The following is a 25,954-nucleotide window of genomic DNA, read 5'->3' on the forward strand; positions in this document are numbered from 1 at the left end:
TTTGTCTCTCAAAGCTCAAATATACCACCTTCAAGCAGTTAACTCATGAATTAAACACATTACACACAATACTTTGTATTGATGTACTTTTGAAAAAGAATTTTTATTATTTTCCATCAAAAAATAGAATAATAAATTTTGTAAATTAAAATACATAATCACAAATCAGAACTTGTTTGGTGTTTCTACTTTAAAATAACAGAATTGATGCTGCATGTTGTCCTGTTTTTCATCATTTGTGCTTGAATGGGCAGTTGGTATTTCCTTTTTTTTCTTACATTTGGTGACCTTGAAAGAAACAGTGAACAATACAATTGAGATCCTTGCAATTGAGATAAAACACTGTTTATCTTTGTCCAATTGCCCATACTTGTCTATTCCCATCAAGGGCTATATATGACCTTTTGCCATCTCAAACTGTTGATCTGCACTGCTTCATCTCCTTTATTACACTCCCTTTTTTAATTTTTTAATTTTAACTTTTATTAATTACACTTTATTCACGTTGTATCCCCCCATCAACCCCCTCCTCCCCTCCTAATCCTACCTTCCCTCCCCCTTCTCCCCATGCATGCCCCTCTCCAAGTCCACTGATAGGGGAGGTCCTCATCTCCTTCCTTCTGATCCTAGTCTATCAGATCTCATCAGAAGTGGCTGCATTGTCATCTTCTGTGGCCTGGTAAGGCTGCTCCCCCGTCAGGGCTTGGTGATGAAAGAGCAGGCCAATCAGTTCATGTCAGAGACAGTCCCTTTTCCCATTACTGTGGAAGCCACTTGGACACTGAGCTGCCATGGGTTACATCTGCAATACACTCCCTTATGTTGAGCCACCTTTTCCAACTATGAGTTTATTTGAGTAGGTTGGGTATTTACCAGATGCAGTGAGGGGAATTATAACAAAAAGGATTTCATTTTCTTGTCTGAAGCATGGTTTGGAATAGAAAAACAAGACAAAATCCATGATGTCCTGGTTTTCCCCAGTATTATAATTCTGAGGTGTAAGATTGAGTTGCAACACATGGATTCTTGCATTAGGAGATCTTCAAAATGAAAAAATTAATGCATATGTTCCTATGTCAAAATGTAGCAGCATCTGTACTTGGACTGCTGTATCTGGAGTATATCTTCCATGAAAGCTAACTCTTATAATTTATTGCAGTTATTTCATGAGGGTGCCTTCATCACTTGTCACTACATTGTCTGATTTTTTCCTTAAAATATTCTATATCTGGATATACTCACTTATATAGACCTATAAGATATGATAAACATAATGAAATCTATACACCTAAAAAAGATAATCAATTGAGCGGACATGGGGTAAGATGATCAATCCTCTTTTAGAAAGACAAATGGGATGTGAATTGAACGTATGACAGGAGTCTACTGAGCGCATCTGAAAGACTCTAACTAGCAGTGTTTTCAAAGCAAAGACTCATGACCAAACCTTTGGCAGAGTACAGGGAATCATAAGAAAGAAGGGGAGTTAGTCTGTTGGGGAAAGGATAGGAGCTCCACAAGGACCAAATATATCTGGGCACAGGGTCTTTTCTGAGACTGACATTCAACCAAGGACCATGTATGGATATAACCTAGAACCTCCACTCAGATGTAGCCTGTGGTAGCTCAGTAACCAATTGGTTTCCCAAAGTGAGGGGAACAAGGACTATTTCTAACAGCAACTCAATGACTGGCTCTTTGGTCTCCCCACCCCCGAAGGGAGGAGCAGTCCTGTTAGGCCACAGAGGAGGGCTTTGCAGCCAGTCCTGAAGATACCTGATAAAACAGGATCAGATGAATGGGGAGGAGGTCCCCCCTATCAGTGGACCTGGAAAGGGGCACGGTGGAGATGAGGGAGGGAGGGAGGGACTGGGAGGGAATGAGGGATCGGGACACGGCTGGGATACAGAGTTAATAAAATGTAACTGATAAAAAAATAATAATAATAAAATAAAAAAACAAAACACATGCACACACACAAAAAATTAAAAAAAATAAAAATAAAATATTCTATATCTGTGTTTCATGCAGCTTTCAGTTTATCTTGACCACAACAATTTTTAATCTTAATTTGTAGTATACTTTACCTTTAGCTATTGCTCCACTGATTGTGATCCATAACTATCACCACTGAACTGTGTACTCATCTTGTCTAAGAATCTGCCCTCAGTGCCAGATACTTTCAGTGGATTTCTAGTCCACCACTCATTGCAGCTATTCCAGTGAAATGGAAACAATTACTGTTTGGGGTTAGTCTGGTGCTTTGTATTTGATGCTAATTACTGGCCCCTAAAATCTCATGCTTGCCTGGACAAGCACATTCTCATGTACACTTGCCTAAGAAATTACTCCTGTTTGACCAATAAAATGCAGACACCCGGGCAGGATAAAGGTGAGGTTGGCAGGGTTAAGGTTGGAGGGCTTGGAGGACAAAGGGGATCTTGGGAAGGAGACAGACAGGAAGAGAAGATGAAGGAGGAAGCCACCATGAATTAGGTGGAGAGAGAAGCATGTAGGCCAGGAGGAAGAACACCAACAATGGCATGGATGGAAGAAGCAACCATGTGAAGAACACGCATGTATCTTGGGATATTGCATAGAAGGTAGCCCAGACAGTAATATTCATATTGCATTGGATGCGAGATATTGAGATAGCATAGGTTGATATTTTCTGCCCAGCCTAAGGTGAAATAGGCAAATCTAAAATCTAACAAATGTGTATATTATTATTGATTATGATAGCAGGTTGGTCAATACTGCCAGAATAATCATAGGGTAAATAATAAACATTATCAGACCCTACTTATAAAATGAGAGCAACAAATTACTCTTTCTCTTTCGCTGTGTAAAATCCCAGCTCATAGTAAATATTTAGTGGGTGTTCTCTATTAGCATAAATGTAACACCCATAGTGCAAATTTTAGATATAATCCAAGTATTAGATTTGCCAAGTACCCCTAAATTTAAAAATACACACAAAATTATTTTCAGTTTCAGATCTGTATGTCTATGTCTCTAAGTCTCAATAACTATTTGTGCTATTTACTGAATTTCCAATAGGCACTTGAACAACATCCTGAGCCTACTTCCACCTCATATTCTTCATTCTCAGTGTTAGCATCAGTTCCATTTATCCAGCTTCTTAATGTTCTCTCTGAAATGGTTTTGAATGTTCTTTTAAGCCATTTTCTCTCTCAAAAACCACCGTTACCAAGTTGCTTGTCAAACCACAAGGATATTACTACTTAAACTTGAGTCACCCCCATAGACAAGGCCCCACTTATCTTTCCTATGCTTAACACAGGTTATGAAATACTTCTGTGATGTGTTGATAAAGTAGCTGCATGGTTTTAAACGTCATGCTCCATAGACTTTGGGTGCTCTAGTAGAGCAAGTCTATCATGATTTTAAAATGCAAAGGTTTCATAATCAGCTTACAAAGTTACTGAATATTTAATGTAAAGACACAGAATATAAGCATGTAAAAGTTCATAGTTGTGTCTAACTAATATTTCTGCCTCCGAATAAAGTTTCTCTGTAACACAGATTTTTCATGACAAATACAAAAATTACTTTTTACTAATATGGCAAATTAACTAAGCATTCATCCTCATAAAACCTTTTAAAATTTACCTGTTCTACAATGAATGATCCATTTCCTTATTTCTGACAATACTACATTTATATGACCTTTTGAACAGTGATTTGGCCTCATGTTCTCAGAGTCTTTGTGTAATGGAAGGTTTGGTTTCTTTAAAAATTAATTTATGTTATGTAAGTATATTTTGTTTTAATCCCAAGTGTGGGACTTTAGTTTGGGCTTTAGATTGGCCACAACTGAGAACTGTCAAGTGAGGGACATGGCCTTTGAGACCTGGTAATGGCCTGCAATATATGGCATGGAGAGGGGCATGGTATAGGAATCTGAGGATATAAACCTGAGGACTCAGAAAGAAAAAGTGTGGTATGTGGTGTTGGTGTGTGGCCTGTGGCTTGTAGCAAGTAGCAGTTTGAAGAGACCAGAAACAGATGGTGTGGTGGTTTGGAGCAGACAGATGGAGAGAAACTGTTCAGACATAGCAACTTGGAGGCGACTGCTGGCTGCATTTGCTGTGGACAGAGACTGGTATATCCCCCTAAAATAACTCTTTGACCCTAAACAGCCAGGAGAAGTAAAGTGGGCTCTTCCCCCTCTTCCCACTAACCTGTTCTCTCCTACTTAGGTTTGGGAAGTTGTAAGGGAAAGGCTTTATGGAACACCAAATAAAATAGTTTAAAAATGAATGCTATATCTTTGTGCTTCACAGCTAGTGGAATTAATAGTGTCTATCACAACTTGTCTATTTGTCTATCACAAAATCTATTTTGTAGATTTTTTTCTCTAGTCTCTTCACCCAGTTAAGAAAATAGTACCTACTACCTACTCATTTTTCATGATATGATAAACACTCCAATAACTCATCACTATATCAATTATTATTTTCCTTAAAGTCCAGATTAAAAGTTAAACTTTCAGAGGCTGGACAGATGTCTCAGTAGTTAAGAGCACTGACTGTTCTTCCAAAGGACCAGTGTTCAATTCCCAGCACCCACATGGCAGCTCACAACTGTCTGTAACTTCAGTTCCAAGGGATCTGACACCTTCACACTAATACACATAAAATGAAATCACATAAATTATTTAAAAAGGAAAAAAATGTTAAACTTTCCCTAGTATCAGTCAGGTCCTAATTGTTGTAGCTGGCATTCATATCACATCTAACTTACTCAAAATCCTTGCTCCTGTTTACTATTCAAATGTATTTCTATGCCATTCTATGTTTTTCATACATCTTGTTACATGGCATAAATACAATATTATTTGAATATTTCTTCAATATTTATTTTGAAAAATTCTTTTTTCATAGAAATGAGTATAATGGCATCATCTTAATTCTCTCTTCCAGATATAGAATTGTCTATGTAAAACACTCAAAATCTCATATTCAGAATCCTAAAGAAAATGTCAGTTTCCTATTTGGGAAGTCCATTCCCAGTCTACTTCCTACCTCAATGAAACTGTGATCTCCACTCACTAATTTTGGTTGCTTTTCAATTGTTCTCAGCTGAAAACAGTAGAGTCGGAGTTTATCTCCTTCCTCACAGTTGATGTTGTAACATTTTCCATTCCCCACCACTTCTATATGTTTTTCTTCATTGTCTTTTATTTCATAGATTGTGTTCCTTACTTTCACTGTTTTCTGCAAAAGGAAAATTAATATTCATTTTATGAAAGTTAAATCATTCACAGTCATTGCTATACATTCAAAGGAAACCTTTTTTTTTCAGGACAAAAAAGATCATAGTAAATATGAAACCTATTATAGACATAGGCATACAGGTATCTTCAACGAAGTCTTTTGAAAAAATTTTTATTACTCTAATGATTCACTTTCTTGTCCTGGAGATTTCTGCCTGAAACTGTTAGGGCAATAAATGTTCTTTCTGTTTTTCACTGCTTCCTGTTCCAGAACAGCTTAGATTCCTGTAAATTACCTGAGACCACAATAATGAGGACTTTGGGCAGCCATCTTTGTTTCTTGTTTTTAAAGGAATGAATGGACATTTGCTCCTAGTGTTCCTAACTCAGTAGGTTATAGGAAATCTGCAGGTAAGATTGCAGTAATTTACTCATCTAGACCCTCTTAATACCGTTTTCATGTTTTATGTTGAAGTAAGCCAATGTTCCCCAGTTTATATTGTATTGAATTTCACTTATGCTATTGCTCATCAACTTTTCAATAGTGTTCAGATACATAATTTCTAAAGTCTGTGCTATAAAGTAATGTATTTGAAGTAAAGGAGCTTTTAAAAGAAGAGAGATGGAAAAGTCATAAGGTTGTCAATTCATAAAGCATTTGTTGTGTTCATCAAAGTCATCATTTTTTAACTGAATTCTAATATGATGAACTTGGCCATTGATGCATCAATGAGATGTATGTATGTATATATCTACCAAATCTAGAAATCTAGTGAATCAAGAAAACTAGATTCACTTGCCTTCCAAATGTCATTTCATAGAATGGTTCTCAGTTTCTAAGCTAATATAAAATAGTTAACTTAAAGAGACACAGGAATCACCGCTAATTGATTACACCTACTATCTGCAGAGATAGTAGATTCATTCTATTGAATGGTTTTGAGTTTAAGAGATGCCACGTAATCTACTTATGATTTGAAACACATGTCACAATGAATTTTCACCTTTTCCAGGGAACCTTTTGAAACAAAGTCTACAGAAAGAAAAGCACCAGTATTGTATAGTTGCAGCAGAACTTGAAAATCTGAGACTGATAGCCTGGCATCAATCTGTCAGGCACCATTGCCTCACACTGTGTCTGAGGGTGGGTATTTGTAATTAGTAAAATAAAGTTTCCGGCAAATCATTTTCAGACAGCTCTCAGAGATATCTTAAAGTAGACTGTTAAATGGTCATCCACTCTCATTCCCTTATATGTGGAATGATTTCACCCTCTACCAAAGCAAAGGTAGATTCCTGTGTCACAATACTGTCATTAAGCAGTGACTGTAAAATTATCCTATTTGGTTCCAGGTGTTGGTTGAGAAAAATTAAAAACAAGTTTTCAGGCATTACCTTGATTAATGTAAACAAGCCATAAAACAGTGCTCCTGAAGCACCCTTTTCAATATGACGGATCTTGGGTGTTTCATTTGCTCTTTTGATAATACTGTTGGGGACTTCAAACTTTAGGTCTGGGCCAGCTTCAACCACAAAGGAATTTTCATTTATCTCTAGGATTTCTCTCCCCTTGACAAAATTGGAGATGATGATGAAATTATTTTTTGTGAACTTCTCTCTCAGGGAGACGTTGAAAACTTTCACATGGTAATACTGCTTCGCAGTAGCCACTTTAGCATGAAACATGGTCTTTCTTCCATGTTCTGATGACTCATATTCAAATGGATGTGTTGAGTTGAGCACCATCACTGTCATGGGATCCATTTGGAGAACATCACCTCTGCTAGTGCTTGGATTTGGGGTCTGTGATTTCTGGTTTTGTGTTGAACAAATAGAGCGATATAAACATAAAAATTTGGTAGCAAATAAAACTTCACCTTCACATAATATCAATCTCAACATTGTTCCTAATAATTTCTATGTATTTGTAGAACTAAAGATAATCTAAAGATGAATTTTTTAATTCACCAAAAGGCTAATGCATTAAAGCAAAGGACTGACCAATTAATGTCTGAATACTCTCTCTGAAAAGCAGAGTAATCTTTCTAACACACACAGAATGTTGAGCATAAACAATGCACAAGCTGTTGAGAATGATTTTATGAAGTACTTTTGTGAAATTATAATTAATTCAAATATATCCTTTACTCTCATGGCCAAAGCATATAAAAGTAGAAAAATAAATATTATTGAAAATAGAGGATAATAATCATATTCCATAAAGATGTCAAAGGTCGGTAGTTACCACTGGACTCTCTGGGGGATATTCTGAGGGAACAAATCACAGTATAACTCCATAGGAGATAAAAGGTTTCAATAATTAAATGATGAAAAAAAAAAAAAAACACTAGCTAGCGCTTGGTCTCTTCTTTTAAATTGGCTCAAGTAGAGTTAGTTTGGCTAGAGCCATATCCTTAAACATGGGCAGAGATTTTTTCCTCAAAAGCAGGAATTTGTCAAATGAGAGGGACATTGATAGGCAACTGATCTCCTTTCTGCACACTGAGGCCACCTGGTTTCAACAGAGTATTTATATTTTCTAATTTATTTATTTAGTTACTTTACATCCCAGTTGTACCTCTCTCCCTCCTCTCTTCAGGTCCCACCTTTCTTCCCTCTTTCCTGTATCATAGGAGGAGGGAGAAAAGGGGACCCCCCATCCCTGTACATCAAGTTGTACCAAGAGTAAATGCATCTTCTATTGCAGTAGCCTGGCAAGACAGCCCTGCCAGGTGGAAGTGATCAAAGGCATACAGGAAAGTTCTTGTCAGAGACAGCTGCACTCCTGGTGTTAGGGAATCTACATGAAGACCAAGCTGTCCATCATGTACATTTGAGTGGGGAACCTAGGTCTAGGATATACATAGTACTTGGTTGGTGTTTCAGTCTCTGAGAGACCCACTTCCCTCTCCCCCCAGACTCTGGCTCAGTATAGTTGGCTCTGTTGGTCTTCTTTTTTTGAGATCTTGTTTCCTCCTGGTCCTTCTGTCCTTCCTCCCACTCTTCTACAAGGATCCCTGTGCTCTGCCCAATGTTTGGTGTGAATTTCAGCATCTGCTTAATGCTGAGGGAAAAGAAGGTGGGGATCTGGTGTATAGAGAGCAGAGAAGAGGGGTAAAGAGGACAGAGGACATGTAGAGAGAAGAGAAACCTTGACCTGGGGAATCTCTGAGAAAGGTTGGACACTGATGACAGGGTAGGCTTCTGGGAGGCTTTAGAGGTGACCATAGCAGAGACCTCTACTAGTAAAGGATAGGCAGACTAAAGAAGCCACCCTCTAACCAGAAAGACTCCATGTAGAGGTAGGGGAACACCAACCCAAGTACAAAATCTTTGACCCAAAATTTAGACTGCGTAGAAGATGTACAGGTATAAAGACAGAGCAGAGATTGAGGTAATGTTCAACCGATGCCTGGCCACACCACTGGAGAGAGCCAGCTCCTAGTACTATTAACAACACTATTCTATGCCTGCAGGCAGAAGCCTAGTATAGCTACTAGGTTCCACCCATCAGCTGATCAATAGATTATTTTAAAGGAGAGAAGATTGCCTAATTATCAGACAGGATGAAGTGAAGTTAAGGACTTCATACATTTTGAATTCACAGACAAAGTGTTATTGTCTCAATAGGCACAAGGGCATATGAATACTTCAGTTTATTATGCCAGGCACAGTTATCACCTATGAGTTATTAGAGTTCACTTGGATCAAATGTTTTTATCAATGTTATCAACTGGTATAACATATAAATAAAAAAGCATGGGAGGAGAAGATGGAGGGAGGGCAGGATTGGGAGGGGTTGAGCAAGGGGCTATAGCTGGGATTAAAAAGTAAATAAATTGTAGTAAGTAAATAAATAAAGGGGAAAATACACAAAGCAATAAAGTTAGTGATAGTGATTAGTCTATAAGTAAACAAGTAACAATGACTAGATTCAAATTAGTAAGAAAGTCACAGGATATGCATAAAATAAATTAGTGGGTTATTATGAAGACCACAAAATGAACCTTAATGCAAACCTTTCAGAAATATTCATTGAAAGTCGACCTGATTTTGTGGTAGCAGATAATCAGTTTATACCAAATTATTAAAAATTAAAACTACAAACACTGGTGTAGCCATTGAATATTTTATGCATTTTAACTTAGGCACTTGTAAATAGAGTCCTAATATGTTAATTGGAAAAACAAGTGATATACTAATAACTGTTATTTTACACTAAAATACTTTCAGCATACACAACAAAGAGGAGCTGACAGCTGGAAAGAATCAAACTCAGTTCTGAAATCAATAATTTAGAAACAAATAAAACAATTAAAAAATCAATGAAATCAAGAAATAGTTTTTGAGAAAATCTACAAGATAGACAAACACTAAGACAAACTGAGTAAAAGGCAGGGAGACAGTATCCAAATGAACAAAATCAGAAATGGAAAGGGGGACTTAACAACAGACATTGAAGAAATCCAAAGAATCATTAAGTCTTATTTCAAAAGCCTGTAGTCCACAAAATTGGAAAAATCTATGCATAATGGAGGATTTTTTTAGACAGATATCACTTATCAGAATTAAATCAAGATCAGTTAAGCTATTTAAATAGTCTAATAATCCCTAAGTAAATAAAAACAGTAAGTAAGACTTCCAACAAAAAAAAGATCTGGGCAACATGATTTTAGAGCAGATATCTACCATACTTTCAAAGAAGAGCTAATTCCAAAGCTCCTCAATTTATTCCACAAAACAGAAACAGAAGGAACATTGTCACACTCATTCTGTGGGGCCACAGCCATCCTGATACCTAAATCTCACAAAGACTCAACAAAGACAAGAATTTCAGATCAATTTCCCTATGAACATTGACACAAAATTCTCAGTGAAATACTTCCAAACTGAATCTAAGTACACATCAAAAATATAATCCAACATGATAAATGAGTAGGCTTCATTCCAGTGATGCAGGGATGGTTCAATATATGAAAACCCACCAATACAATCCAACATATAAGCAAACTGAAAGAAAAAAAAAATGATCATCTTATTAGATGCTGAAAAAGCATTTGAAAATCCTATACCTCTTTATGTTAAAAGGCTTGGAGAGATCAGGGATACAAGGCACATACCTAAACCTAATAAAGACAATATACAGCAAACCAATAACCAAAATCAAATTAAAAGGAGAGAAATTAAGAGCAATTCCATTAAAATCAGGGACAAAAAAAGGCTGCTTACTCTCTCCATATCTATTCAATATAGTACTTGAAGTTCTAGCTACAGCCACAGAAAACTAAAAGAGATCAAGAGGATACAAACTGGGAAAGAAGAAGTCAAACTATATTTATTCATAGACAAGATGATGGTATAAATAAGTGACCACCAAAATCCTAACAGGGTACTCTTAGGCGCGATAAACACTTTCAGTAATGGGGCTGGATACAAAATTAACTTAAAAACTCAGTAGCCCTCCCTTATACAAATGATCAACAAGCAGAGAAAAAATTAGGGTAAAATCACCTTTTACAATACCCTCCAATAATATAAAACAGCTTGATGTAATTCTAAACAAGAAAGTGAAACACCCATATGGCAAAAGTTTCAAGTCTCTGAAGAAAAAAATTGAAGAAGATATCAGAAAATGAAAAAAAATCTCCCATGCTCATGGATCAGTAGGATCGACTTAGTAAAATGATTATTTTACCAAAAGCAACCTACAAATTTAAAGCAATTCCCATGAAATTTTTAGCAGAATTATTTACAGATCTGAAAAGAGCAATCCTCACCTTTATATGGAAAAAAACCAAACAAACACGTGATAGTGAATACAATCCTGTACAATAAAAGAACTTCTGGAGGTATCCCTACTCCTGATTTCAAGCTTTACTACATAGCAATAACAACAAAGATAATAAAAACCCAAAAGTTATTGGCATAAAAAAAGTATGATCACTAGATTCAAACCAAAGACCCAGGAATAAACCCATACAACTATGGACAATAGATTTTTTTTTTTTACAAAGAAGCCAAAATCATCCAATCAAAATGAAGAAAGAAAGAAAGAAAGAAAGAAAGAAAGAAAGAAAGAAAGAAAGAAAGAAAGAAAGAAAAAAGAAGGAAGCATCTTCAACAAATGGTGCTGACCTAACTGGATGTCTGCATGTAGAAGACTACAAATAGATTCATATCTATCACTCTGCAGAGAACTCAAGTTCAAGTAAATCAAAGACCTCCACATAAAACCATAAACACTAAATCTATTAGAAGAGAAAGAGGAATTCAGCCTTGAACGCATTGTTCAACTTCCTGAACAGAATTACCAACAGCTCAGGCATGAAGATCAACATTTAATAAATACGACCTCTTGAAACTGAAAAGCTTCTAAAAGGCAGTGGACAAAATCAACATCAAAATGGTAGCCTATAAAATGAGAAAAGATCTTCACTAATTCAACATCTGACAGACAGCTAATATCCCAACTATATAAAGATCTCAAGAAATTAGGTAAATTCTACCAGAGTGGACACAGGACTAGCCACAGGATTATCACCATGGATTGCTGCAGCCATGAATCATCTGAAGGAATCGGCAGGCATGGGAGCGTTAGCAGGCCTTCTGGTGTTGGTCACCTTGGTTTGCCTGTGGTATATATGCAAGATTAGAGTCTCACAACAGCTTAATGCAGCCATGACCATTCAGGCCTTTACAGCCATTGAAGCAGGACAGTCTCCCCAAGCATGTTTGGCTACCATAAAAAGCCAAAATGTTACGCTCAGGATGCGAGGCTAAGCACTGCACTCAGGGTCAGCCTCTTTGGACCCAGAGAAGAGCATGTCTGATTGCATGCGGGTTGATGCCCCAGGTCCTGCCTCTGAGAAAAAGGTATCAGACGGGTCTGATGCTCTTTGGGTGGATGACACCTAAATGAACATCAGTACAAAGTCCCAATTTATTTCTAATATCAGAGATCAGACCTCTACTCTTGCCCGATGCGTCCAAAACAAAAAGGGGGAACTGTAGAGAGCTGCGTAATGCCGCGCCTGAAAGATGGAGCTGGTTTCTGCCTTCCACCTTCCCGATGGTGAGTGCTTTCTGTCACAAACAACTCCACATTTGGCTAAGGCTGAGGATCTGGCTTGCTTCCATGTATGTGGACCTATCTGCATTGCCCACGTGGCATGCTGAGGTTGGCTACCCAGAGGCTATTTAAAGTGGGCTGGCTTTACCCAGGGTCAGATGATTGTTCAAGGTTCCTGAATAAACTGCATTGAAAAAAAAATTAAAAAAAAAGAAAAGAGGAAAAACAAAAGAAATTAAACACCAACAAACCAAATAGTCCAATTAAAAAAATGGGGTACCTAGCTAAACAGATAATTGTCATCAGAGGAATTTTTAATGCTGAGAATCCCTTAAAAATGTTCAAAGAGGTTTAATGTGTCTGTTTTTATATTGAGGTCTTTGATGCACTTAGACTTTAGTTTTGTGCAGATTGATAAATGTGTATCTATTTACATAATAACCCATACATATGGATCATTTTGCGTTTTCATTTGGACATCCAATTAGACTAGCACCATTTGTTGAATATGTCATCTTTTTCCATTGTATTGTTTTGGCTTCTTTATAAAAAATCAAGTATCTGTAGGTGTGTGGGTTTATTTCTGGGTCTTCTATTCTATTCCATTGACCCAACATTCTGTATCAATGACAGCACCATGCAGTTTTTTATTACTGTTACTCTATAGTACAGCTTGAGATCAGGAATAGGGGTAGACCTCCAAAAGATCTGTTATTGTGCAGGATTGTTTTAGCAATTCTGTTTGTTGTTGTTGTTGTTGTTTTTCCATGTGAAACTAAGATTTGTTCTTTCAAGTTCTGTAAAGGAATCTGTTAGTATTTTGATAGAAATTGCATTGAATCTGTAGATTGCTTTGGCAGGATGGCCATTTTCACTATGTTAATCCTAATCCATGAGCATGGGAGATCTTTCCATATTCTGATATCTTGTTCAATTTCTTGAGATTGATACCCCAACCAAGGACAATGCATGGAGAAGACCTAAACCCTGTCTCAGATGTAGCCCATAGACTCAGTCTCTAAGTGGTTTCCCCAATAAGGGGAACAGGGCCTTTCTCTGTCATGACTCTCTGATCATCTCCCCTTGAGGGATGCATCCTTGCCAGACCACAGAGGAAGACAATGCAGCCAGTCCTGATGAGACCTGATAGTCTAGGGTCAAATAGTAGAGGAGGAAGACCTCACCTATCAGTGGACTAGAGGAGGGCCATAGGGGGAGAGAGCATGGGAAAGGGAGGAGACCAGAGATGGGGACAAGGAGATACAAATGGAATAAATTGTAATAAATGATAATAATAAAAAGAAACAAGAAAAATAACAAAAATGTTTAAAGTCCTTATTCATCAAGAAAACACACAAACACACAAAAACCACTCTAATATTCCATCTTACATCCCTAAGAATGGCTATGATCAAACACCCATGTGACAGCATATGCTAGGAAGAATGTGGAAAAAGAGAAACACTCCTCCTTTGCTGGTGGAAGAGCAAATTAGTACAACCACTGTGTAAATCAGTCTGGTGGTTTCTCAGAAAATTGGGAAAAGTTCTACCTCAACACCCAGTTTTACCACTCCTGGGCATATACCAAAAAGATGCTTCACAATTCCACGGGGAACCTTGCTCAACTATGTTCATAGCATCTTTATTCATAATAGCTAGAATCTGGAAACAACCTAGATGTCCTTCAGTGTAAGAATAAATAAAGAAAATGTGGGACATTTACACAATGGAATACTAATCAGCTAGAAAAAAAGGATAACATGAAATTGGCAGGAAAATGGATGGAACTAGAAAAGATCATCCTGAGTGAGGTAACCCAGAAGCAGAAAGAGACACATGGTTAGTACTCACTGATAAGTGGATATTGGCCCAGGATAACCTGCTTAAAATCCACAGACCCAAAGATGCTAAGTAACAAGGATTAAGGATACCAGAAGTAAACCTACAGACAAAACTTTTCTGGCCCATCGGGTCTCAAGAGACTGAACCACCAACCAAAGAGCATGCATGGAGTGGACCTAGGGCCCCTACACATACAGAGCAGATGTGCAGCTTTTCCTTCATGTAGGTCTCAAGGACTGTCTCTGATTCTGTTTCCTGCCTTTGGATCCTTTTCACATAGCTGAGCTGCTATGTCTGGCCTCAGTGGAAGAAGATGTGCCTAGTCCTGTGGCTTGATGTACCAAGGTGGCTTAGTACCCATTGTGGGGGTGCCACCTCTTCTCTGAGGATAAGGGGATAGTAGAATTAAAGGAGAGTATCAGAGTAGGACTGGGAGAAAAAGAGGGAGTGGGGCTGCTATCAGGCTTTAAAGTAAATTTTAAAAAGTTTTAAAAAATGAATCACATAGATGAAATCTGGTGGATGGGGATGTAGCTTTACCTGACAGCGTGCTGGGCTATCATGCCTGAAGCCAGTCCAGACTCATTCATACCTTGGCTTATATCTTTTAAATGACCATAATTCCAGTTAAATAAAACTACTGCATATGTGAGAAATACTTTTACTTTAGACAGCAGATTTAGTTGGGCTTTTCATTATGCTTTTCTAATCTTAGAAGTGTAAAACTTTAAAGATGATAATTTTTACTTTAAAGGTGAAGGTAAGTTAGTAAGCAACTCCCTGTATATATCTCTAATGCCCCCTTTACTCTTTGTTTGTTTGTTTATGTGGTTTTGATCCCTCAAAGTATGAGCCATCTAAAATACAACCATTTCTGTGAAGCTGATGCCATTCAAGACAAATGGTCACTATCTGCAGCCTGTTTTCCAAGATTGTGTATATTTCTAATTATAGTGCTATCATCATTTATGAACACAGATAGTTATGAACGCAGATAGTTAGATATGCCTACAGATTTCCCATAGTAAAAAATAGCAACTATATCATTTAAAAAGGATTAAATGATGGGCATACAGAGTTTTCAACACAATTGTACCATTCAAAAAAAAATAGATTTGTGTAAATTGCAGCCTGGGTCTCAAAATACACATGTAATGAATCATGATATCATTAATTAAGTGCATTGTTAGGAGATCAGATGAGAAGTTGTTTCAAGGTTATACTCATTGTAATTATATTAAGAAGTCATCAGAATGGTAACAGAAGTCCCTTCCCTTTGAGGAGAAATGGTTGGGAGAGTTTGGTATGTGCCTGGGAGAGGTCTGAAGCTGACTGTCAGCAAAAATGACTGTTACAGTTATATAGCACTTGATCAGTGAACGCACAGGGATATAGATTTCTCAGACAGCAAAACATCATGTGTCAAAACAGCTGCTGAGAAGACCACAGAATGGTGAAAATAACCTCAGAGGTTGGGTCATCATCAAAGGGAAAGTGCTGAAGAGAAACTAAGCAACGGGGGCTGATACAATCCTGTGTCTCTGTGTTCCCTATACCTATTTCTGAACCCTAAACAGAGGTGGTTGAGAGCATTACAATAAATTCTATAAGTACTTACCTATTCAGTACCACTGAGTGTGTGATACATTTTTATATAACTTAGGGAGCTATTGACTAATATGAGGAGAGTCTTCATAGCAGGGGATTAGTGAGAAGTTTTTGAAGATTGTGATGAGCTGAGCGATATGCTTTGGGAAGCGGCAAGCACTGGGAATAGGAGATTGGTACCTTGCTTGAGGAACTGCCAGATGGTATTGGTGGAGGCTTATGGGGAGTCTGGAAACAACCTTCGTCTTTTTGTGTGTTGCTTTCTGAAGGTTCTGGAAGCTGAGTCTGGTCCTGAGTAAGCTTCCTTTTCTTTCCAGCTTCAGTTTTTCTGGGTTGTTCTATCTTATTCTGAAAGAAAAACATTTCTCTTTCTCTCTTAAGTCTCTCCTGTGTTGGAAATTGAATGCCATCACACAAAGTTGTAGATTATTTTTTTACAGTTTTATCTCCAGCCCTTAGTAATGTCTTTAATATTAAATAAAACACAATATTTTCCTAGGGGTCTTTTCTGAGGCTGATACTACAACCAAGGACCATGCATGGAGATAAACTTGAACCCCTACACAGATGTAGCCCATGGCAGCTCAGTGTCCAAGTTGGTTTCCTAGAAATGGGGACAGGGACTGTCTCTGACATGAAGTCACTTGCTGGTTCTTTGATCACCTCCCCCTGATGGAGGAGCAGCCTTACCAGGGCACAGAGGAAGAAAATGCAGCCATTTCTGATGAGAACTTATAGGCAAGGGTTAGATGGAAGGGGAGGAGGACCTCCCCTAGCAGTGGACTTGGGGAGGGACATGACATGGGAGGAGAAAAGGGATGGGATGAGGGAGGGGGGCTACAGGTAGACTACAAAGTGAATAAATTGTATTAAACTTAAAAGGATTTTAAGAATCTTTGTTTCATTCCTGGATTCTATTATACTGTGTCTTTGAGCACTCCTCATTTTTACAAGATGAACTGTGTAGTGTGGTGGAATGAATAGCAATGGCTCCCATAAACACAAAGATTTGAATGGTGGGTCACCAGGGAGTGGTACCATTAGGAGGCATGGCCTTGTTGGAGTAGGTGTGCCTGTTGGAGGAAGTATGTCACTAAGGCTGGGCTCCAAGGTTTCACATGTTCAAACCAGGCCCACTGTTACTCCATGTTCCTCTGACTGTGGAGATGCAGACCTCTCATCTCCTCTTCAGCACATTGTCTGTCTGTATGTGCTTATGATGGACTAAACCTCTGAATGTAAACAAGACCAATGATATACTGTCTTTCATAAGAGTTACCCTAGAAATGTTGTCTCTTCACAGCACTAGGAAACCTAGCATAGCTGTCATGTAGGATCGCCTCATAGATGAGTAGAAACATTGCACTTATGCCACTCATTTATCCCAGTGGTTGCAGAAGAGCCTCAGAGGAAGAATTGCAAAGTTCATATTTAGGTTTAATCTTTTAAAAGGCTACACCCAAAACAACCACATTTCAGTAATTGTCCTTACGTGACCACATAGTGATTTCATGTTTGCATCTTTGGGGCTTATACTGCACAGTAAATATGAAACAAAACAAGTTCATTACAAATTTATTGACTTACAACCCCAGTCTCACTAGAGCCTTGGACTAGATAGCATGCTAAGTCTTTCTAAAGAATTAACAAGAGAAAGAACATGAGTAGAAACTTTTGGTGGGAGATTAACCACCTTACCTTTGAAGAGTTTGATTCATTACTGGTGGAAAAAGTTTGTAAACTACTGGATTCATCTTGCTTTCTTTTTTTTGCTGCACTTTTACCTTTTTTTCCCTTTTGATTTTTAACTGTAGGGGTAAAGAAAACACACTGATTGCAGAGAAATGGTTAAGAAGGCTGAAGTTCTTTCAGAATTATTTATTTTCGTTCTTTTTTCAAAGTTGACATTTCATTCATGTTCATTAATGCTTTTACAGAAAGATAATGTCCTCAAGAACTCTTTTATCTCTACCTGTACCTGTATGTTTACATCTGGTGCAGCATCTCTCAGCATCTCTCTCTGGCCAGAAGGCAGTAGTAGTACCACGTAACGCACAGGCCCTGCCTCAGAGGATCTTCATTCTTCCTATGTTTAGCAGAAACAGTCTCTCCATCCTGGGGACTTCTGCTTATATCAGTCCAACACTGTCCCAACCCTCTTATCCTACAGGGTGATTTTAAGAACCCAACATTTTTATAAAAAACAGTAGGTCACCTTCTAAATAAACCATTCCAAATCATAGAAAAAGATAAAGAAATTATGATTTGATATTTGATGCAAGAAAGCAGTGACATTGGATTTGGTCTTCTTAGCTTTATATTCGGGATACATCTTTCTCTGTAATTTAGGATGTTCCAAACCTGAATGTTTCAGCTCACCTGAGCATCTTTGTGCTAATTGCTTGGGTCTAAAATTCTGTTCCAGTATATTCATTATTTTTTAAATGCAGTGACTTCATAAAAACAAACAACTTCAAGTCTCTAAAATCCATGCTTCTACTTAAATATTAGATCTTTAAGTAATAATAGATATTAATGAAGGAGTAAGTTTGTTAATTGAGCAATAAGTTAATTCTATGTAAATATTTTAAATAAACATTTTCAATTTTTACTTTATTTTCTAGTTTTCTTATCATGTGGGATGATCTAACCTGTCTCAGCAATTGCTTGCTATTTTATTTGCCTCTAAAGAAAACACAAAAATGCTTATCATGAAATACATCAAATTTTTAGCAAGAAAGGATTTGAAATCTACTTATTGATATTCGAAATGTTTCAACATTTATAGTTTTTAGGGCACAGCATGGCAAAAGGACATATCAGCTCTGAATACTATGGGGAACTAGCAAGCCTGGGGAAGAGGGAGGATGGTTGAGAATCTAGGATGCTTTGCTTCCCTCTTACCTTTTTCCTTCTCTGTTTTAAGCTTTTCAGCAATTTCTTTAAGTTCTTCTACGTCTTTGCACAGTTCTATCAGCTTGGCCAGTCCAGCATCTTTTGTGAACTTGTCCTCCATCAGGTCAGCCATCTGGATTCTGTCATACTCATCTTGCATTTTTTTAGTAAGTTTTAGTTCTTTTCTTAGTAAGGACTTGATTGCCCTAAACTGGTAGTCCTCCATGACCTGTAATCCTTTCAGAAGAACAATTTTCTTGAATTCGCTTGCCATCTCTCAAATTTTGGATGAGTCTAAAAGATAAAAATGGACACAGGCTTACAGGCCTACATAGATATTTCCAAAAATAGTATATTCTCATGTTAGGGAATGACCCTAATTGATAATGTTGTCCATAATTGTGTGTGGTAAATAAAGAGAGTTAAATGTAAGGTGTACCACTGTATAAAATCTGTGTAGAACTTCAGTGTTAGTAAACAAGTCTAGGAAATACTTCCCCACTAACCACAGTAGGTGACTTAGGTCAGTGGCAGTTATGGTAGAAGAAAGTGTTGAATAAGTAATAGCTGCAGTGTTGAGAGTTTGGGCTGTGAGTGCTAAAGTCTTTCCAGTCTCTTTGCTGATGAAGGCTGTTTCTGAATATCTGCCTGTGGGTTTCTGGGTATCCCCATTCTAAAGTGGCCTATCTGCATATAGAATGCATCCTATTATAGTGCACCTAGGTGAATAATGGTGAAGTAACATTGCTCAAGCTAAGGCACTTATCCCTGTCCACTAGGCTTTTCCCCAGACATCTCTTACTAGGATTTCTGTCTCCCTGGGCATGGAGTATTCTATCTGGATCCTTTGTGCTCATATTAAGTCAATTTCTCAACAATCTTCATACTTTCCAGAGTAGCACCATAGAATTCATTAAATGGAATTATGCCAATAGTGTTTTTTATTTCATCCTTTCAGGCTTGGTCTTAGTGAGTCTTACTTTTTCAAAATCATTAATAACTACATACAAGCATTCTTAACTCCAAATTCTTTAATATTTTCCTTACTTATTAAAATATTACTTCCTTCTATACTCTATTCAAAATCCTTAGAAAATCTACAGTTATGTTATTTTTATTCCTGAGAGCCTATGCTTCAAAATACATTACACTCATTCCATTGTCAATATTTATGATGTGGCTAGTTTCTTTTTCATTGCTTGGAAAGTCATCTTCACATTTCTTTCTCTGCTTTCATAAACTTTGAAAACCTAAGAGTTAAATGGGGTAGAGGATGGGAAGACAAGGTAATAAAAAGAGGAATAACTAATACTAATTACATTTCAAAACTTTAATACAACTGTAGAAGCTTCCATATACATACATATGTTTATATGAACTCCCCTAAAAACACTATAAGGTATCACCAGTGCTCTTAGTATCCTTCCAGAACTTGATAAACACACCACATACATGAGTGTGATAATACTAGAACTTGGGGAAAGCAGCTGATACTGACTCAGAAGCTACATTCCCACTAGATAATTTCTATAGTACTCAGCAGTGAAAGACAATCACCCAGTCTTACCTTCTGCTCAGGAATCCTTGAACCAGAGGGAGAAAAAGTAATTCAGAGCCAGATTGGCAGATGACTACAGGGACACAGAGTGTGCCAAACTTAGCTGGGCAGTTGCACATATGAACTCAAAGCAGCTGTGACAGCATCATAAGACTTATGCAAGTTTACACAGGACAAAGTCCCAACATGAATTAAAAGTGGGGGTGTGATGGACACAACGTCCCATAATGATTAAATGAGATTTGACACTTGGGAGCTGCTAGGAGAGAGAGAATCAATTAAACAATTTTTTTCTTTTTTTAAATTATTCTTTATTAATTACACTTTCTTCACTTTGTATCCCCCTCTGGTTCCCTCACTCCTCCCGTCCCAATCCCTCCCTTCCTCCACCCTCTGCATGCATGCCCCTCCCCAAGTCCACTGATAGGGGAGGTTTTCTTTTCCTTCCTTCTGCCCTGCAGACTATCAATGCAGATGCTGAGACATTTGGCAACCTTTGGGCAGAGTGCAGAGAATCTTATGAAAGAAGTGGGAAACAGTAAGATCTGGAGAGGACAGGAACTCCACAAGGAGAGCAACAGGACCAAAAAATCTGAGCACAGGGGTCTTTCCTGAGACTGATACTCCAACCAAGGACTATGCATGGAGATAACCTAAGACCCCTGCACAGATGTAGCCCATGGCAGTTCAGTATCCAAGTGGGTTCCATTGTAATAGGAACAGGGACTGTCTCTGACATGAACTGATTGGCCTACGGTTTAATTACCTCCCCCTGAGGGGGAAGCAGCATTACCAGGCCACAGAAGAAGACAATGCAGCCACTCCTGATGAGACCTAATTGACTAGAATTAAACAATTTTAAAAATTATTCTTTACAGCTTATTCACTTTGTATCCTGATTGTAGCCCCCTCCCGAATCTCCTCCCAGTCCAACTTTCCCTGCCTCTTCCCCTTATATCACCCTTTCCTATTCCACTGAAAATGGTGAGTCCTTCTTCCTTACTATCTGACCCTAGCCTATCAAGTCTCATCAGGACTGCCTGAATCCTCTTCCTCTGTGGCCTGTTAAGTGATCAAAAAGCAGGCACCCAAGTTCATTTCAGAGCCTGTTCCTGTTCCTCTTATTACAGATCTTCTTTGGAGACTGAAGTCCCTATGGGTTATATCTGAACAGGGGGTCTAGGTCCTCTCCGTGCATAGTCCTTAATTGGTGCATCAGTCTCTTCAAGCCCCCTTGGCCCAGATTTTTGGTTTTGTTGGTTTTCTTGGGGAGCTCTGACCTCTCTGAGTGCTTCTATCCCCCTTCCTTTATAAAGCCCCTGCACTCTGGCCAAAGCTTGGCTCTGAGTATCTGCAGCTGCTTTGATCCCCTGCTGAATGGAACCTTTCAGAGGACAGCTGTGGTGGGCTCCAGCCCTGTTCCCTTTCTTCTACTGCTTCCTGTGTCTATCCTGTCAGTTCCCCTTCTGGATGTGAATTAACCATCTTCCATATTGTTCTCCTTCATGTTTATCTTCTTTAGGCCTGTATATTTTAGAATGTTTATTCTTTACTATCTGGCTAGTATCTGTTTATAAGTGAGTATATACCATGCCTGTCTTTCTGCTTCTGGTTTACCTCACTCCAGATGATCTTTTCTAGTTCCATCCATTTGTCTACTAATTTCATGATTTCCTTGTTTTTAATAGCTGAGTAGTACTCCCTTGTGTAAATGTACCATAATTTCTGTATCCATTCTTTGGTTGAAGGACATCTAGGCTGTTTCCTCATTCTGGCTATTACAGAAAAAGCTGCTATGAACATAGTTGAGCAATTGTCCTTGTTGTATGGTGTAACATCTTTCAGGTCTATGCCCAGGAGTGGAAAGGAAGAAGTCACTATTCGCAGATATGATAGTATATGTGAGTCACTCCATAAAATTCTACCAGGAAACTCCTACAGGTGATAAATAGCTTCAGTGAAGTGGCTGGATACAAAATTAACTCAAAAAGAAAAATCAGTAGCCCTTCTGTGTACAAAAGACAAATGGGCTGAGAGAGGAATTAGGAAAACAACACCCTCCACAATAGCCACAAAATCATAAAGTATCTTGGTGTAACTCTAACCAAGCAAGTGAAAGCCTTGAATGAAAGAAAATTCAAGTCTCTGAGGAAAGAAAGTAAGAATATCAGAAGATGAAAAGATCTCCCATGCTTGTGGATTTGTAAGATTAACATAATAACAATAGCTATCAAAATAAAATGCAATCTACAGATTCAGTGCAATACCAACACAATTAGTTACACACCTTGAAGAATAATTCATATGGAAAAACAAAAAACACAGAATAGCTAAAACAATCTTATACAATAAAAAAAAATCTTCTGAAGGGATCTCCATTCCTGATCTCAAGTTGTACTATAGAGCAACAGTAATAAAAACTTCATGGTAATGGCAAAGGAACAGGGAGAACCATTCTTATGAAAGATGTGGCTCCAGTTCGGTTGAACACAAACTGAACTTAAAAAGGTTTTTTTACAGTGTTGGATGGGTAGGGAAGGGAGTATGTATCTGGAAGTAATTATAGAAGGGGGTGAATATGAGCAACATACAGTGTATGAAATTCTCAAAGAACTAAAAAAAAAAAAAAAAGGAAGGAAAAGAGAAAGATAGAAAATTCATCGTGTGCACCTATGCTTGAAAATAAAGACCTGATCAGAAAAAAAAAAGATGATATAAGAAGTCACTCAGCATGGTTGAGAGACAAAGCAAAGAGAACATAGTTTGTTGATGTAAGATAGAGACCTTCTTCTTCTTTTTTTTTTTTAGTTTTCTCTTTTTTTTTATTACTTTATTTTTTTTTATTAGTTACATTTTATTAACTCTGTATCCCAGCTGTGTCCCAATCCCTCATTCCCTCCCAGTCCCTCCCTCCCTCCCTCATCTCCACCGTGCCCCTTTCCAAGTCCACTGATAGGGGGGACCTCCTCCCCATTCATCTGATCCTGTTTTATCAGGTATCTTCAGGACTGGCTGCAAAGCCCTCCTCTGTGGCCTAACAGGACTGCTCCTCCCTTCGGGGGTGGGGAGACCAAAGAGCCAGTCATTGAGTTGCTGTTAGAAATAGTCCTTGTTCCCCTCACTTTGGGAAACCAATTGGTTACTGAGCTACCACAGGCTACATCTGAGTGGAGGTTCTAGGTTATATCCATACATGGTCCTTGGTTGAATGTCAGTCTCAGAAAAGACCCTGTGCCCAGATATATTTGGAGACCTTCTAAGTGAAGTATCGGTAGCAGAAGCAAGAAAAAAATCTGCTGATTACGAGTCTATAATGAAGGACCTCAAAGCAGTCTAATGACAACTTCTCCCAAATGTTATTTCAGAAATGTACATATACATTGTCAGTAAAACATTCCCCTCCAGGTCTCTCAACAGTGGGAAGTTCCACAATTAATTAAAAAGTAATGAAAATCCTGTTTATCTACATTAGCAGAGCTTTTTATGGAAAGGAAAGTAAAAACTACTATTAAATACCGCAGTATGATAAACCTTCCCATCCTAGAAGAAGATAATAGTTCTAACTATGGTTTTACTTGCTAAAAATATTTCATGCTATTCAGTATTATTTTGTTGATTCACAGCTCTGTTAAATCATGGAACGTATTTTCCGTGTACACAAACATGTGTATCCATACATACACATATACATCTTATATATTCAGTGTCTGTGAGAACGTACATATCTGTGCATTTGAAAAAATCAAAAGGAGATGTTACAGTTTTATGGTCAGTACTACAGTATATTAATTAGTAACTGAGAAAGGTGAAAACAGCTGTCAAAACCAAGAAAGCTGGAGCAACATAAGTGATAAATTAGCAAGAGTGGTCAAATTCAGGTACAACAATTCAAATTGACGGTTAAATTATGAAGTTCAAGTACACCCGGACTACTAGGCTGGGGACACAGAAAGCCCTTAAAATATTCTAAAAGTAGACAATAGAAGCATATTTGTATTTAACTCTCCTTTATAGTCCCTGTATCTTATGATCAGAAAATAAAACAAAACAAATAAAATATAACCAACCAAAAAGAATAACTTGCATGGTGAGAGAAAGTTTCTCCCAGTTACTAAACACCACTGTCTGTGGAGGCGAGAAAAAAGGAGGTGTTAAATATGCTTATTAAAAGTGGATGGATTTGAGTAACTGCATTTGCGAATCTTGGAAAGGTTTTACTACACATGTCCACTGGCTCCCATGCTACATAATATTAAGATATTATTAGAGAATGCAGCTCCATGTCCATATGCATTTTCCTCTCAATATTATTCCATGGTAATTTCATATAATTAATGTGTCCTTTACTCACTCACTCACCACAGCTACTAAATTCCAGAGCACCCTCCAGCCAAGGCAACCAAAGCCTTCTCCTCATTTCCATTTATTGTGACTTATTCTTAGAAATCGACTTCTATAGTCTGCAATAATCAAAATGATTTTTTTCCTTTCCTCAAGCCCCTGAGGGGCAGAATAAAGATGTCTGCCATCTTCCTGAACCAGGCATCAGAGCCCAGCTGCAGCAGTTCTCTGCCCCTGAGAGGAGCTGAACCATCCCTGTTCTGCCTCCCCCTCCCCATACACTGGAAGAACCACTTGGAGCTCCTATGTTCATGTGGGTTTTACCGAGCTATCTACCCTTTATGTAACAGGAGCAGGACTTACCTCAGAAATGTCTCAGTGATGTCCAGAGTATAGATCTTCAGCAAGTCAGGAAATGGGGCTTGCCTATTTTGAGTAGGAAAATAAATCTCTCAAAATGTGGGTGTTGCACTCTCACTGAATGCCGAGAAAATGTGGTATTTACAGAATAACAGGGAAGACAAGGGAACTGGTTGAAGTAAGTTCCTAAGTGGAGAAGGGCTGGATGTCTGTCTCTCTGTCTGTCTGCCTGGGGGTGGGGGGGTGGATGGGATGAAATAGGATTCCTTCCAGCAGTGTTCATAGCTTTCGATTTCCCCAGCTCTGAAAGCAGAACTCTTTACTTCCTGTTATTAATGTGGTTTTTAGAAAAAAAAAAAAAAAGAAGCCCTACAAAAACAAAGCTTTGCTATGTGCATTTTTCTTACAATTATAAATAGATAGAAATTCCAGCATTGAGTCTTTCATATCCCACAGACTTACAAGTGGGAAACTAGGAATCTTACAATCATTTGAATGAAAGTGAAATCACAGAGATAAAGGGGAAGTCACTCAGCCATCTCCCCCTTTTTTCTTGTTCAGAATGGAAGCTGCCAGAGGGGAACTTGTCAGAGCCTGTTGCTCTGTACTTGCCTGTACATATCCTGAATAGGAAAAGATCTGTGATGAATTATTTCCAGTTTAAACACTTTACAAAGCTTTCATTCTTTTGTCAATGGTTCCCAGGCCATAGCTTTCCAGAGGGTAATGTTATAAGAAACATGTGACTCCAACCTCAGCTAAACATAAAGTTAGTTGGCAATGACTGCTCTCTGTACCATAGCTTAACTGTCCTCTAAGTGATTAATATAAGGGGCACTTAGGCAATCTTTCTGGGAAAACCCAGCAGATCCTGGCCTATATAGTGACAATACTTGAAGACTTGCAAACTTGTGGAAAAGCTCTGAACTTCTGGTAGCTTCAGAGCTTGAAACAATAGTTGTCTGACTGATTTCCCCTGTGTTTGATAGTGGATGGTGTCTGTACTGCTGTTTTCCTCGGACATAGAACAGAAGACACCA

The 25,954-nt window shown here is 38.1% G+C and overlaps 1 protein-coding gene across 2 annotated transcripts; it reads right to left on the reverse strand.

Annotated features, from left to right (window-relative positions):
• Window positions 1-72: 72 nt before the first annotated feature.
• Window positions 73-25,221, reverse strand: LOC110543741 (myeloid cell nuclear differentiation antigen-like protein). Of its 2 annotated transcripts, XM_060364721.1 has the most exons (7): window positions 24,918-25,218; window positions 18,665-18,949; window positions 17,459-17,568; window positions 15,941-16,108; window positions 6,635-7,051; window positions 5,049-5,240; window positions 73-288 (listed from the first exon to the last, which is right to left on the reverse strand). In XM_060364721.1, the coding sequence occupies exons 2-7, from the start codon at window positions 18,927-18,929 to the stop codon at window positions 166-168; spliced, it is 1,275 nt and encodes a 424-aa protein (XP_060220704.1). In that variant the 5' UTR covers window positions 18,930-18,949; window positions 24,918-25,218; the 3' UTR covers window positions 73-165. The 2 variants fall into 2 exon arrangements, with proteins under 2 accessions (XP_060220704.1, XP_060220705.1); XM_060364722.1 differs by lacking the exon at window positions 15,941-16,108 and having other exon boundaries at window positions 24,918-25,221.
• Window positions 25,222-25,954: the final 733 nt, after the last annotated feature.

This window comes from Meriones unguiculatus, chromosome 11, assembly GCF_030254825.1.
Source record: "Meriones unguiculatus strain TT.TT164.6M chromosome 11, Bangor_MerUng_6.1, whole genome shotgun sequence".
Classification (NCBI taxonomy): domain Eukaryota; kingdom Metazoa; phylum Chordata; class Mammalia; order Rodentia; family Muridae; genus Meriones; species Meriones unguiculatus.